This window comes from Somniosus microcephalus, chromosome 2 (genome assembly GCF_052327205.1).
Source record: "Somniosus microcephalus isolate GS21.2 chromosome 2, FLI_Smic_1.0, whole genome shotgun sequence".
Lineage (NCBI taxonomy): Eukaryota > Metazoa > Chordata > Chondrichthyes > Squaliformes > Somniosidae > Somniosus > Somniosus microcephalus.
In genome coordinates, this window is record NC_140988.1 from 760,195 (window position 1) to 774,997 (window position 14,803).

Sequence of the window (14,803 nt, forward strand, 5' to 3'; positions counted from 1 at the left end):
CCCAATGATTTTAGCAGAGATCTGTTCTCCAGCTCCAGATAGATGGGTCATTGGGGGTCATTCTAACGATTGCTGATAGTGTAAACAGCGTGACATCAATCGCCCGCCCGTTATACACCCGCCCGTAATACACCCGCCTGTAATACACCCGCCCGTTATACACCCGCCTGTAATACACCCGCCTGTTATACACCCCACCGTAATACACCCGCCCGTTATACACCACGCCCGTTATACACCCGCCCGTTACACGCCCGCCCGTTATACACCCGCCTGTAATACACCCGCCCGTTATACACCCGCCTGTAATACACCCCGCCTGTTACACACTCGCCCGTTACACACCCCGCCCGTTAAACACCCCGCCCGTTATACACCCGCCCGCTATACACCCGCCCGTTATACCTCTGCCCGTTATACACCCGCCCGTTATACACCCTGCCCGTTATACACCCGCCCGTTATACACCCGCCCATTATACCTCTGCCGGTTATACACCCCGCCCGTTATACACCCCGCCCGTTATACACCCGCCCGTTATACACCCGCCCGTTATACACCCGCCCATTATACCTCTGCCGGTTATACACCCGCCCATTATACACCCCGCCCGTTATACACCCGCCCGTTATACACCCGCCCGTTATACACCCCGCCCGTTATACACCCGCCCGTTATACACCCGCCCGTTATACACCCGCCCGTTATACACCCGCCCGTTATACACCCCGCCTGTTACACATCCAATGCTTCTATTGCAGATTATGGCTGGAATTTTCCGGGGTGGTAGTGGCGCGATTGGTGGCAGCTCGGATGGGAAAGTTGTTATTTTTGACAGCGAGTCATGCGCCTTTCCCCCGGGCTCATGTCATCGCAGAGCTGACCCGATCGGCAGCGGCGGGCGACCCAATTGAGATGATTATCAGGTAGTTTACAGGTACTGAAGTGCCTTTTACACTCACTTTTTTAAATTTCCCTTCATGGCCACGGGATTCACACAGCTCGGGAACCATGTCTGTCAACCTGAGGCAGGAGTTCAGTGGCCATTGCTCCAGCTGATTACTTGACAGCATCAAATGTACAGTAACAGCTCCCACCTGACAGATGATCACTTTCCTCAGGCAGAAGCTGTTGCTCAGTCCATTCCCAGCACAGATTCTGCAGGCTGCAACTGTTTCCAGCAAAGTCTCCATCCAGCATCACCTCATTGGAAGAACTCTATCACTACTGACAGATCGCTTCTGTCATCTCTACTTCACCTGCCATCTATTCCATCAGCATGGATGCCATTTATGCTCTCTCACCTTGGTCCTCAGAATCCCACCATGATCAGCCCCAACACCAGCAGCACCAGGCACACCACCTTCTCCGCAATCACCTGATGCTGCACAGGACACAGGGCATCAACACCTGAGCACATTACTGCCCTGGACGCCAGGGATGGCCTCACCATGGCCACATTTACTTCACTTGATGCTGTACACCCTTGCTGCCACATGATGCGCCAGGTTGGTACCACCCCAGACCAGCACCATAAAGCATCCCTACAATGCCCAAGCCATTTCTTTCACACAGATCACCATTGCAAGGGGTACCGTTATGTCTCACCATTCACTGCAACTCACTAAGCCACTTCCAAAGATGCACACAAATCTGTCCAAGACCAGAAAGTGTTGAAAATAAAGATTTTTATATTTGACAGCACATTAACAGAAACTTCACATGAACATTGGCTAAAACACCCAAGTGCCTACCCTTGTGTTTTGTTAGTTGGTATGATTGCGCTAGGATGAGGGTGAGTGTGAGTGGTGGCTAGTGAGATGGGATGTGATAATGTAGATAGAGAGGGATGGGTGGAGGTGCAAGGTAAGATGGTTTGAGTAAGGATGTGCAGGAGTAGGATCGGGAAGGCAGAGTGATGGGGATGTGATGAAAGGCACAGCAGGATGAGGTTGAGTGTGGCTTTGTACTAACGTTTCCTGATCTACTGAGATCATTGAAACATTTGCGGCACTGCACCCAGGTCCTCCTGAACACATGCCTGCTCGTGACTTCCTCTGCAATCTGCAACCAGGCTGCGTTGGTGTCCTGGGGAGGTCTCTTCCACCCACCGGAAGGGAAGAGGACCTCCCTGCGTGCTCTGACTCCCTCTATAAGCATATAGAGGGAGTCATGGGAAAACCTGGGTGCAGCCCTCTGCCTCTGTGCAGTCACTGTCAGTGTTTGCAGCACTCCAATGCTGCAGTGCACTGACAGCACTGTGTTAGATTAAACTTCAAATCTACTGTGGCCACGGTCCCTTGAAAGATCCCGGCTGAAAACATGTCATGAATGACGTCACCAGACCCACTCCATCTCATTGGGCCGGGTAACGTGCTGGGTGGCCTCATTAAGGTAAGTTCATTTTCAACAGTGTGATGGAGCCAGCAGCAGGGTCGCGACCCCCCACGGACACCGGCCGTACCAGACCCGCCCAGGTAGGCAAAACTCTAGCCGATGTGTTGTTGGTGAACTCATTGGGGAATCGAGTGCACTCTACTCACCACCTTCAACAGTGAGCTAACCAATGGGATATGGTGGTGGGTGTCTTCAAGTGATGGGAAGGTAGGTCCCTTTAAGATTGAGTTGATGTGTCTGTCGATGGAGAATTGAGTCAACATTCGCTGGACGTAGTAATCTAACAGCGCAGACAGACAGCTCCACCGTGTTGTGGAGCTCTAGTCATGATTGGCCAGGCTGGGTCTGAAGGGATAATCCTGTCCCCGGGAACTGGGATTCTTCCAGAAAGGGTGCTGGATGGAGAGGTGGAATCTCCTCAATGCACTGTGCCGGTAAGCAGTATGGTGGGCTAATCTTCAGTAGAACCCTTCACACATGTAGGGTTACAAAACTTTTGACTTTTCCCAATTTGACCCTAAATTCTCTAAGTTCAATGTTTTCTTAAAAGGAGAGAGTGTGCACTTGTTACAAAGTAAATTTTCCATAATTTGACTTTGGAGCGCGTCAATGTGTCATCAGCACCCAACTGACCCAAAAGAAACCAAGGATAGTGTGTGCTAACAGGCATCATTGTGGAACAGGCTCGAGGGGCTGAATAGCCCACTCTTGTTCCTATCACTGATCAGACCTCCAACTGCTCCTTGTCCATCCCCTCCATTGGACTCAAAGCCAGTGGATTTCTCCTCCATTGTTTAGCATGATGATTGAAGGCAAACTTTTCCAAGAAAGATAACAATGATATACTTTAAGTTGGGGCTGTTGTTATTCAGCACAAGGAGGCATCAGGCGCTGGCGAACTCCTCTGTCTAATGTAACGGATGTTAGCTTTGCTGCCACCACAGTCATTCTGGAGTTGTTGCTGATTCCCTTCCTCAATGTCTCAGAGATTGCAGGTATCTCTACGCTCATATACACTGAGCCGTGAGATGCATCGCTGCGTGCTACTTTTTATTAAATCAAAATCTCTTTCGCACATCCTCCAAGACGCATCGAGCCCAAAAATCAGTCGGAGCGATTCCCTGATCCACTACTCCTCGCAAAGTGTTGTGTTGGCAGGGCGCCGATCTTGGGAAATCTGTCTCTGTCTGTCAGATCAAATGGGCCTCATGGTTTCCTTCCAAGACAAAGACAGCTGCCCTGCTGCAGCCCATCAATGCGGGTCTGCAGGGTATTGTCTTCAGAGAAAATCTTTCTGGACTCACTCCATTTATCCATATTTAGAAATTCCCGAATGCAGCGCAGCCTTCCTGCCGTATGAACTGGTATTTATACTGTTTAATAAGCTGTTAAAGGCAGTCTGCTGTTATATATACATTACTTCTGAGAAATATGAGGGTGCAGGACTGGAATAAGTGTAATATAGATATTCTTGCTAGTTTTCTTTTATTCATTGTCGGGATGTGGGCGTTGCTGGCAAGGCCAGCATTTATTGCCCAGCCCTAGTTACCCTTGAGAAGGTGGTGGTGAGCCACCTTCTTGAACCGCTGCAGTCCGTGTGGTGAAGGTGCTCCCACAGTGCTGTTAGGGAGGGAGTTCCAGGATTTTGACCCAGCGACGATGAAGGAACGGTGATATATTTCCAAGTCGGGATGATGTGTGACTCGGAGGAGAACCTGGAGATGGTGGTGTTCCCATGCGTCCTTCTAGGTGGAAGAGGTCATGTGTTTGGGAGGTGCTGTCGAAGAAGCCTTGTCGAGTTGCTGCAGTGCATCTTGTAGATGGTACACACTGCAGCCACGGTGCGCTGGTGAATTAAGATGATGGATTGCTGTGCCACTTGTTAAAAAAAATACCTACTTTAAACAATGTGCTTTGGGATATTGGGAGCGAAGGCCTTTCTTTTTGTCCAGATGAATATTTTGAATTTTGTGTTCAGCCAATAATTCCGGTATATCTTAATGTGAATTCCCTTTGGACCTGTTCAGGGACTAATGGTTTTGAATAGCTGGAGACTGGCGCCCTGGCCAGGCTGAAAGTTCTGATTAGGATCAGTAAGGCCAGCTCTGATCAGGTGGCCTATTGGGGTAGTTTGTCACCTTCTGGGCATTATGCATGGTCTGGGTGGAACACAAAACAGAAAATCTGATGGGGATGAATCTGTTTACAGAATCCCCTGGAGTTTGCTACCATTGAGATTAACGGCAGGAAGTGTAGACGGGTTGCTCGAGCGGTGTGGAATCCTTGCTGCCAGATTCTCCACTCTGTGCACCGCTCCAGAAATGCTTAATGCCCAGCAGATAAAGATGTGAATCTACCCCAGATTAAAGTGGGCTTGATCACAGGACATGTGTAGTGTTTGTAGTGATATTGAGCTTGCTGTACTTTCTTACTGGAGAATCTTCGTCTGACACTGGAGGATGAAGCACCCTGGTGGATAATCGCCTAACTCTGGTCATTACATTCATATCTTCATTTCAGGGGCCACCAAAGACATGGGAAAAATGTTGGGCGGTGATGAAGAGAAAGATCCCGACGCTGAGAAAAAGGAAGAAGAAAGATTAGAAGCTCTTCGACAGGAAGAGGAAGAACGTGCGGGAAAATATGCAAAAATGGAGGCTGAGCGGGAAGTAATGCGACAAGGAATCCGTGACAAGGTAGGAAGTTACTGGGTTTGGGAAAAATCAGCAACAACTCATATAACCGTCTGAAACTGTGCTCGATTGTTGGATTCACTGAGATATGGGGAAGGTAAATTGCTGACAGTCATTGAATTTATATTCTGGCTACTCCTGGAATTGCACTCACAGTATTAACAGGACTGTGGGCTGGGCTAGTCTGCTGGAGGAGAGCGGGAAGGGGAGGACAGTTCACGCTCGGCTTTTCTCACACACTCCAAGATATATATTTTTAATTTACTAGTCAATCTCATGTGACGTTGCAGGTGATAAATCAGAGAATATGGGCACCCTCTTATCGGGTGCTTCTTCTCTCTGTCTCTCCTTGTCTGCTACTTTCTCTCTCTCTTTCTCTTCTCTGTTGCTTTCCTTCTATATTGAGTATCATGGGGTCATGTAGAGTGTGCCTGTGAGTGTGAGAGTGCATGAGTGAGTATAGAGAGAAGAAATATCAGAACAGGGACGGTGCCGGACCGCAGCTTGTGGTGACACCCTCGGGATTCACTCTTGATGCTGAGAAGTGTAGAGGATCAGAGGGACCTTGGAGTGCATGTCCACAGATCCCTGAAGGTAGCAGGACAGGTAGATAAGGTGGTTAAGAAGGCATAAGGAATGCTTGCCTTTATTAGCCGAGGCATAGAATACAAGAGCAGGGAGGTTATGCTTGAACTGTATAAAACACTAGTTAGGCCGCAGCTAGAGTACTGCGTGCAGTTCTGGTCACCACATTACAGGAAGGATGTGATTGCACTAGAGAGGGTACAGAGGAGATTTATGAGGTTGTTGTCTGGGCTGGGGAATTTTAGCTATGAGGAAAGATTGGATTGGCTGGGGTTGTTTTCTTTGGAACAGAGAAGGCTGAGGGGAGACCTTATTGAGGTGTATAAAATTATGAGGGGCCTAGATAGAGTGGATAGGAAGGACCTATTTCCCTTAGCAGAGGGGTCAATAACCAGGGGGCAGAGATTTAAAGTAATTGGTAGAAGGATTAGAGGGGCGTGAAGAGAACTTTTTCCACCCCGAGGGTGGTGGGGGTCTGGAACTCACTGCCTGAAAGGGTGGGAGAGGCAGAAACCCTCATCACATTTAAAAAGTACTTGGATATGCACCTGGAGTGCCGTAACCTACAGGGCTACGGACCGAGAGCTGGAAAGTGGGATTAGGCCGGAGAGCTCTTTGTCGGCCGGCACGGACACGATGGGCCGAATGGCCTCCTCCTGTGTCATAAATTTCTATGATTCCCCAACTCCCTCTATAATCTCAGGGCTGACAGTTTCGACAACAACCTCCTCAAAGTGAAAAAACCGAGTGGCCCTCATCCTGTCTGTTTCTGCAGCCAATGTTATGTGCTGACTTATCCTGCAAGCACAAAAATAATGAAGACAAGATGAAAGTTTCAAAGCCCAAAAAGATGATGCCCAGCCCACATCCCCAGTGTGTGTAAATAAATGAACAGGTTTCGTGCCGCTGGAATTTGTTGGAAGAATTTTTTATGGCAATCTTTAAAAATTTAAGGCAGACAAGATTTCCTGTTGTAATTAGCAGCATACTCAATAAGAACATAAGAATTAGGAGCAGGAGCCGGCCTTACGGCCCCTCGAGCCTGCTCCGCCATTCAATGAGATCATGGCTGATCATCGACCTCAACTCCACTTTCCCGCCCGATCTCCATGTCCCTTGGTTGCCCTAGAATCCAAAAATCTATCAATCTCAGCCTTGAATATATTCAATGTCTGAGCATTCACAGTCCTCTGGGGCAGAGAATTCCAAAGATTCAAAACCCTCTGAGTGAAGAAATGGTTGACCTCTTATCCTGAGGCTATGCCCCCTAGTTCTAGACTCACCAGCCAGGGGAAACAACCTCTCAGCATCTACCCTGACATAGAAACATAGAAACATAGAAGATAGGAGCAGGAGTAGGCCATTCGACCCCTCGAGCCTGTTCCATCATTTAATGAGATCATGGCTGATCATCCAAATTCAGTACCCTGTCCCTGCTTTCCCCTCATATCCCTTGATCCCTTTAGCCTTAAGAAATATATCTAACTCCTTCTTGAATATATTTAATAAGTTGACCTGAACTGCCTTCTGTGGTAGAGAATTCCACAGGTTCACCACTCTCTGGGTGAAGAAATTCCTCCTCATCTCTATCCTAAATGGCTTACCCCTTATCCTTAGACTGTGACCCCTGGTTCTGGACTTCCCCGCCATCAGGAACATCCTTCCTGCATCTAGTCTGTCTAGTCCTGTTAGAATTTTATAAATTTCAATGAGATCCCCTCTCATTCTTCTAAACTCTAGCGAATATAAGCCTAATTGACCCAATCTCTCTTCATATGTCATTCCTGCCATCCCAGGTATCAGTCTGGTGAATCTTCGCTGCACTCCCTCCATGGCAAGAACATCCTTCCTCAGATAAGGCGACCAAAACTGCACACAATACTCAAGGTGTGGTCTCACCAAGGCCCTGTACAACTGCAGCAAGACATCCTTGCTCCTGTACTCGAATCCTCTCGCTATGAAGGCCAACATACCATTTGCCTTCTTAACCGGCTGCTGCACCTGCATGCTTACCTTCAGCGACTGGTGCACAAGGACACCCAGGTCTCGTTGCACTTCCCCTTTTCCCAATCTATTGCCGTTCAGATAATAATCTGTCTTCCTGTTTTTGCCACCAAAGTGGATAACCTCGCATTTATCCACATTATACTGCATCTGCTATGCATCTGCCCGATCACCCAACCTGTCCAAATCATACTGGAGTTTCTCTGCATCCTCCTCACAGCACACACGCCCACCCAGCTTTGTGTCGTCTGCAAACTTGGAGATATTACATCTAGTTCCCTCGTCTAGATCATTAATATATATTGTGAATAACTGGGTCCTAGCACTGATCCCTGCAGTACCCCACTAGTCACACCCTGCCACTCGGAAAAAGACCCGTTTATTCCAACTCTTTGCTTCCTGTCTGCCAACCAGTTCTCTATCCAAGTCAGTACCTTGCCCCCAATCCCATGTGCTTTAACTTTACACGCTAATCTCTTATGCGGGACCTTATCAAAAGCCTTCTGAAAGTCCAAATACACCACATCCACTGGTTCTCCCTTATCTATTCTACCAGTTACATCCTCAAAAAATTCCAGTAGATTAGTCAAGCATGATTTACCTTTTGTAAATCCATGTTGACTTTGTCCGATCCTGTCACTGTTTTCCAAGTGCTCTACTATTACATCTTTTATAATGGACTCTAGCATTTTCCCCACTACCGATGTCAGGCTTACCGGTCTATAATTCTGACAATCCCCCTCAGAATCTTGTATGTTTCAATGAGATCACCTCTCATTCTTCTAAACTCCAGAGAGTATCGGCCCATTCTACACAATCTCTCCTCATAGGACAACCCTCTCATCCCAGGAATCAATCGAATGAACCTTTGTTGCACCGCCTCCAAGTTAGTACAAGGGCTGTATGTTTGGCCGACTGCTTTGCATGAACTTGTTTAGAGCACAGAAGAAGGCCATTCGGCCCATTGTGTTTGTGCTGGCTCTTTTTTAGACCAATCTAACACAAATCTCCCCACCCTGCCCTCTCTGCCTAGCCTTGTACTTTCCTCTCTCCAAATGTTTTTCTACTCATCCCTTAAAAGATGCAACGGTCTCCGCCTCAACTACTCCCTGGGGCAAAGAATTTGATGCTCCAACAATAGTGTCTAGACGTTTCTCCTAGTGTGTTTCCTCACTCAGACATGCCTGACTATCACCCTGTTGAGTCGGTACCTTTCTACCTAGACACAATTAGAACTCAGAACCCAGAGATTCAAATGTGAAGTGCTTTATTCAGGAAGGAAAGGAAAGTTCTGGAGAGTTCCGAACAAAGAGAGCTAAACTTAACCAAGAGAACACCCAACCATTTATCTGCTGTGACAGCGCCACCACAGGTGGGAGGAGAACACACAATACATAACACACCCGACCCAATATGGCATCCGATGTACGATAGCAAAATACTGCAGATGCTGGAAATCTGAAATAACAACAGAAAATGCTGGAAAAACTCAGCAGGCCAGGCAACATCCGTGGAGAGAGAAACAGAGTTAACGTTTCGGGTCGAATCCCTTTGTCAAGACTGAAGAAGCACAGGAAATGAAATAGATTAAAAGGCCAGTTTGGAGGCTGGGAGAGAACAAAAGAGAAGTGAAGAGACATTAAGAGGTATTCAAAACCAGACGAGATGGTGATCGGACTAGTGGAGACAAAAGACGGCTCAGATTAGGTGTGAAATGTGCTGGCAGAATGGGAGACAGCTGCCATGTGGGAGAGAGAAAAGGGGGGGGGGGAAGGGCCAAAACAAAGGTGGGGATAAAAAATAAGCAAAAATGTAATAGGGGCCGAGGTTATGATCTGAAATTGTTGAACTCGATGTTGAGTCCGGAAGGCTGTAAAGTGCCTAATCGGAAGATGAGGTGCTGTTCCTCGAGTTTACGTTGAGCTTCCGTGGAACAATACAAGAGGCCGAGGACGGTGAGGTCCAAGTGGGAATGGGGCGGTGAATTAAAGTGACAGGCGACCGGAAGCTCGGGGTCACCCTTACGGACTGAACGGAGGTGTTCCGCAAAGCGGTCACTCAATCTGCGTTTGGTCTCCCCAAAGAGGTCCTGACGAAGGGTTTCGACCTGAAACATTGACTCTGTTTCTCTCTCCACGGATGTTGCCTGGCCTGCTGAGTTTTTCCAGCGTTTTCTGTTGTTATTTTGGCATCTGATGTATTTCAGGCGCTATTGGGGAGTGGGCGGCAACACCAGGAAATTGGTGTGTTTTTGCCCCCATTCTGTGCCTGTAAGTTGGGTGCAACCTAGTCCACTTTCTCCCCCTTAATTAAGGATGAACTTATCACATATCGAGATAAAGAGAAAATAGAAGGAGCCAGGACAGATTTCAAGAGGGATAGGGTGAGTGGCTGAGGCAGAAACTGTGTCAACTTTCAAGATTAGATTGAATAGTTGGATGAAGGATAAAGTGATGAAGGGATGTGGGGACAGGATCTATTTGCTCACATGGAGGGTAAAGGCCGACATGGACAAGTTAGGTCGAATGACCTGTTTCCGTGTTAGAATTGTTCTGTATTTCTTTATATGTCTTGTTATTTTTAAAAAGAAACCAAATTACAATGAGCAATAAACCACCTTTGTGTCTCCCAGCTGTGAGCAATCAACGTCGACCCTTTCTGGGAATAAAACCCAGGTGGAGATAATTAGTTGGCTTCAAAATTCAGCCGGCATTTTCTGTTCAAAAATTAAAATAACATTAAATGAAGAAAGGCACTCACTCTCTGACCCCAGCCGCTCTCTGACCCTAGCCGCTCTCTGACCCCACTTGCTGACCTACATTGGCTCCCAGTCCAGCGACGCCTCGAATTTAAAATTTTCATCCTTGTTTTCAAATCCCTCCATGGCCTCGCCCCATCCCTATCTCTGTAAACTCCTCCAGCCCCACAACCCTCCGAGATCTCTGCGCTCCTCCAATTCTGGCCTCTTGCACATCCCCTGATTTTAATCCCTCCACCATTGGCGGCCGTGCCTTCAGCTGCCTGGGCCCCGAGCTCTGGAATTCCCTCCCTAAACCTCTCCGCCTCTCTCTCCTCCTTTAAGACGCTCCTCAAAGCCGACCTCTTTGACCAAGCTTTTGGTCACCTGTCAATATCTCCTGATGTGGCTCGGGGTCGAATTGTGTTTGACAACAACAACTTGTATTTATACGGCGCCTTTAATGTTGTAAAACATCCCAGGGTGCTTCACAGGAGCGTTATAAAACAAAATTTGACACCGAACCACATTTAATCAGAACAACATCAGGTTAAGAAGGAAAAGATGTTCCTGCTTTTTAATGATGTCCATTCATCCTGGTTCTTTGCCGAGTCCAGAAACCAATTCTTGCATCGAGGTGGTGATGCTGCCTGGAGTGAGGTAACATCGAGTGAACTCTTCTGAATGAGAAAAAAGTTAATTAAATTCTGGCGCATTTGAAATCTTGGCTTGTTAAATGGAATTCATGGCTGCTCAAGCAAGATTCTGTAAATCCGCAGTCATCATTTCCGCTTCTATTGCATTTGGTATAAAGTAGGGTTGTTCCAAATTTATCGAGAGGTTCTCTGTGAAACTTCCCTCCAGGTTTAAACAATCACATTCAACCTATTAATGAAATGGGTTCAGAATGGAAGCAGCTGATTGGATCATCACCATGTTCACAACTTTTTCCAAACTCAGGACATGACATAAATCGGCACAAACATCATTGAAATGGAAACCGCATCACAAAGGGAGCCCCGATTTTAACCGGACCCGCCCGATGGGAACGGGCCAAGCTCGGGTCGGATCCCCTGCTTTACGCTGCCCAATTTTACATTCCACTGACGTAAAATCGAGGCGCAAAATTGGGCAGCGTAAAGCGGGGGATCCGACCCGAACTCGGCCGGTTCCCATCGGGCAGGTCCGCTTAAAATCGGGGCTGGTCTGCTCTCTCTGCGATGCGGTTTCCATTTGGAATAAACTGGTGATTAATAAACAGCAAGCAGAGAGTGCCGTAGCATGGAGATTATCACTGCTTGCTGCAGCCAATATTAATGTTCACACAGTACCAACATATATTGCGACAGAAAGCAGCCATAGATAAGCTGCAGAGAATGACATCATAAATAATAAATCCGCTGAGTTTATTTCAAAGCAGACAGGCAGATGATTTGAATATTAGGCCACGGGTAAGAATGGCTGTGCATAATTAATTCAAGGCTGTTAGATATGCATTTCTGTGACAGATTGATGAATATCCCATATCCTTCATGACACTTTCAAAATGTTTTATTTTTTATGAAGAGCTTTTAAAATCTGCAGCAATATCCCCGAGGTCGCTGTTGAGACCCGATGATTAAACTCAACACCCCGTGGCCAAATCCATCAGGGACCATCATTCCTTCCGCTGAACTGAGAGTAGCATTGGCAAGATCAGGAGTTTTCCAGACACTCTCCCTCACAACTGAAGGACAATGAAAGTCCTTTTCATCTCATGTTATCCAATGTCGTGCAGTTACAATTCGCACCACAGTTTGAAAGTAGCAGTTGGTTCTGATGGAAACATTTGCCCCTATCCCAGGAGACTGTAGGTTTCAGCTGATGATCTGGGCCAATGCTGCGGGAGTGCTGCATTGTTGGAAGTACCATCCTTTCAATGAGACATGAGAACGAGGCCCTGACAGCCTCTTCAGGTGGATGTTAAAGTTCCCATGGCACTATTTTGAGAAGAGCGGGGTGTTTATATGGTGTCCTGTCCAACATTTCTCCATCAATTAATGCCCCTAAAAACAGATTTAACTCTCATGGCTGTGTGTGCGCAGAACGTACATTGACTTATTTTCTGTTGAAATGAGAGTCCTGTGCTCATTTTAAGGAAATTTGTTAAGACTAGTTGTTGATAATAGCAGACAAACATTTAATACAGTTATACCACATATACGAGTAATATATTAACATGGATCAAAGATTGGTTAAAGGATAGAAAACAGAATAAGGATAAACGGGTCATTTTCAGGTTGGCAGGCTGTAACTAGAGGGGTGCCGCAAGGATCAGTGCTGGGGCCCCAGCTATTTACAATCTATATTAATGAATTAGATGAAGGGACCGATTGCAATGTATCCAAGTTTGCTGATGATACAAAACTAGGTGGGAAAGTAAGCTGTGAGGAGGACGCAAAGAGGCTGCAAAGGGATATAGACAGGTTAAGTGAGTGGGCAAGAAGGTGGCAGATGGAGTATAATGTGGGGTTAATCACTTTGGTAGGATGAATAGAAAAAGTGAATGGGGGAGAAATTCATTATAGCCCAGGAATGGGCGGTAACTTTAGAAAAGTTTGAGAGTTAGCGCCAGGCGCTAATGAATCACGCTGCACGCAAAATTAAGTCTCATCGCTCAAAGGATTGGAGCGCTAAATCAAGCGCTAATGGCATAACTGAGTGGCATTACACTCAAAGCGCTGACCAATATCAGGTGCAGTCTAATCACAAGTCATCATTGCCACAGGCTCTTTCCAGTTCTTAAAGGGGAGGTTCATTGATGCTGCAGAACCTCATTCTCATCATTGCTGCCAGAACGGCCCCCATTAATGTAACCAAGTGTAGCACTTTGATATGTTGGGAGAATAAATGTAACTAATGGTTAGTAGCCACAACACTCTGGAGACTAAACAACCTTTAAACGACTGTTTAATTCAATGTCAGACTGACAAGGAAGCAGTGAAACTGCACTAACCTGAGAGCTGCGACTCATTACTCATGATCCCTTTAAGTAGCGCCCCTGAAGCCGGCATCGGTCTGCTTCATGCCTGTCGCTGTCGGGGTGAGGTACTAAGGTAGAGGGCAATAATCAATTTCGCCGATCAGGAGCCCAGTGAGCGTTGCACGCTCACTGACGTCACGATCTACCTGGCGCTGAGGTCCCCAGCGCTAACTTGTAGCAGCGGCGCTATGGGGGTGCTGGATTTGGCGTGTGGCGCTGGATTCACCTTGCCACAGCGTTACTGCCTCAGCACACTGTTAGCGTCCCTGCCAGGCGCTAACTGGAGGTGGTAAGGTACTGAGTTTCTCCCCCAATATTTTTTAAATAGTGCGTGACTGGGAAATGTTGGTGTTCAGCGAGATTTGGGTGTCCTTGTACACAAAACGTGGAAAGTTAACATGCAAGTACAGCAAGAAATAAGGAAGGCAAATGGCATGTTGGCCTTTATTACAAGAGGGTTGGAGTATAAGAGTAAGGAAGTCTTGCTACAATTTACCAGGCCTTGGTGAGACCACACCTGGAGTACTGGGCACAGTTTTGGTCTCTTTACCTAAGGAAGGATATACTTGCTTGAGTCAAAATGAGAGCCTTTATTGGCCAGAGCCGATACTTGTGAGTAAACTGCACAAACGCACACTCCCGACAGTTATCTGCTCTGTTAAATTAATGCTGGAAAGTCAGACGCTGTGGGCCCGTGATTTCCCTTCCAGCTTATCAGGAGCAACCGATCGGAGGAGAGCATTTCTGGGTCCTGAATGAGTGTTTGGGAGATGAATTTCAGATGGTGGTATCGCACGCCCGCTTCCCATACCCCTGGGGAGTACGCCGAATCCCAAATTGGAAGCCATCAATTTTGAGTGTCCAGGACTTTGCTAATCAGAAGCCTAACGGCTATTTTAGGATCCTGCTCACAAATTCATCTGAAGCTGAGCGGAGCATGCGCTTTCAAGGAGCCCCACCCGCTCGCCCCCTCCGCACTTCTCACTCCCCCTCTCCACCCTCGCTCCTCCCCACTCCTCGCTCATAAAAACATAAGAAATCGGAGCAGGAGTTGGCCATTCGGCCCCTCAAGCCTGCTCCACCATTCAATAAGATCATGGCTGATCTTCTACCTCATCTCCACTTTCCTGCACTATCCCCATTCCCTTAATATCCAAAAATCTATCGATCTCTGTCTTGAATATACTCAACGACTGAGCCTCCACAGCCCTCTGGGGTAGAGAATTCCAAAGATTCACCACCCTCTGAGTGAAGACATTTCTCCTCATCTCAGTCCTGAATGACCGACCCCTTATTCTGAGACTGTGACCCCTGGTTCTAGACTCCCCAGCCAGGGGAAACATCCTCCCTGCATCTACCCTGTCA

General features: G+C 47.3%; 1 protein-coding gene across 5 annotated transcripts in view; it reads left to right on the forward strand.

Moving 5' to 3' along the window:
* LOC147122474 (complexin-1) overlaps window positions 1-14,803 on the forward strand; it is a 312,708-nt gene that overhangs the window by 273,426 nt on the left and 24,479 nt on the right. For 2 of the 5 annotated variants that reach the window (XM_086005399.1, XM_086005416.1), the window contains one exon: window positions 4,918-5,093. In XM_086005399.1, the coding sequence (XP_085861525.1) occupies window positions 4,918-5,093 (176 nt within the window). Of the gene's footprint in view, window positions 1-3,727; window positions 3,762-3,781; window positions 3,854-3,917; window positions 4,239-4,917; window positions 5,094-14,803 lie in introns of those variants that run through there. The other 3 variants (XM_086005426.1, XM_086005407.1, XM_086005389.1) reach the window with 3 other exon arrangements.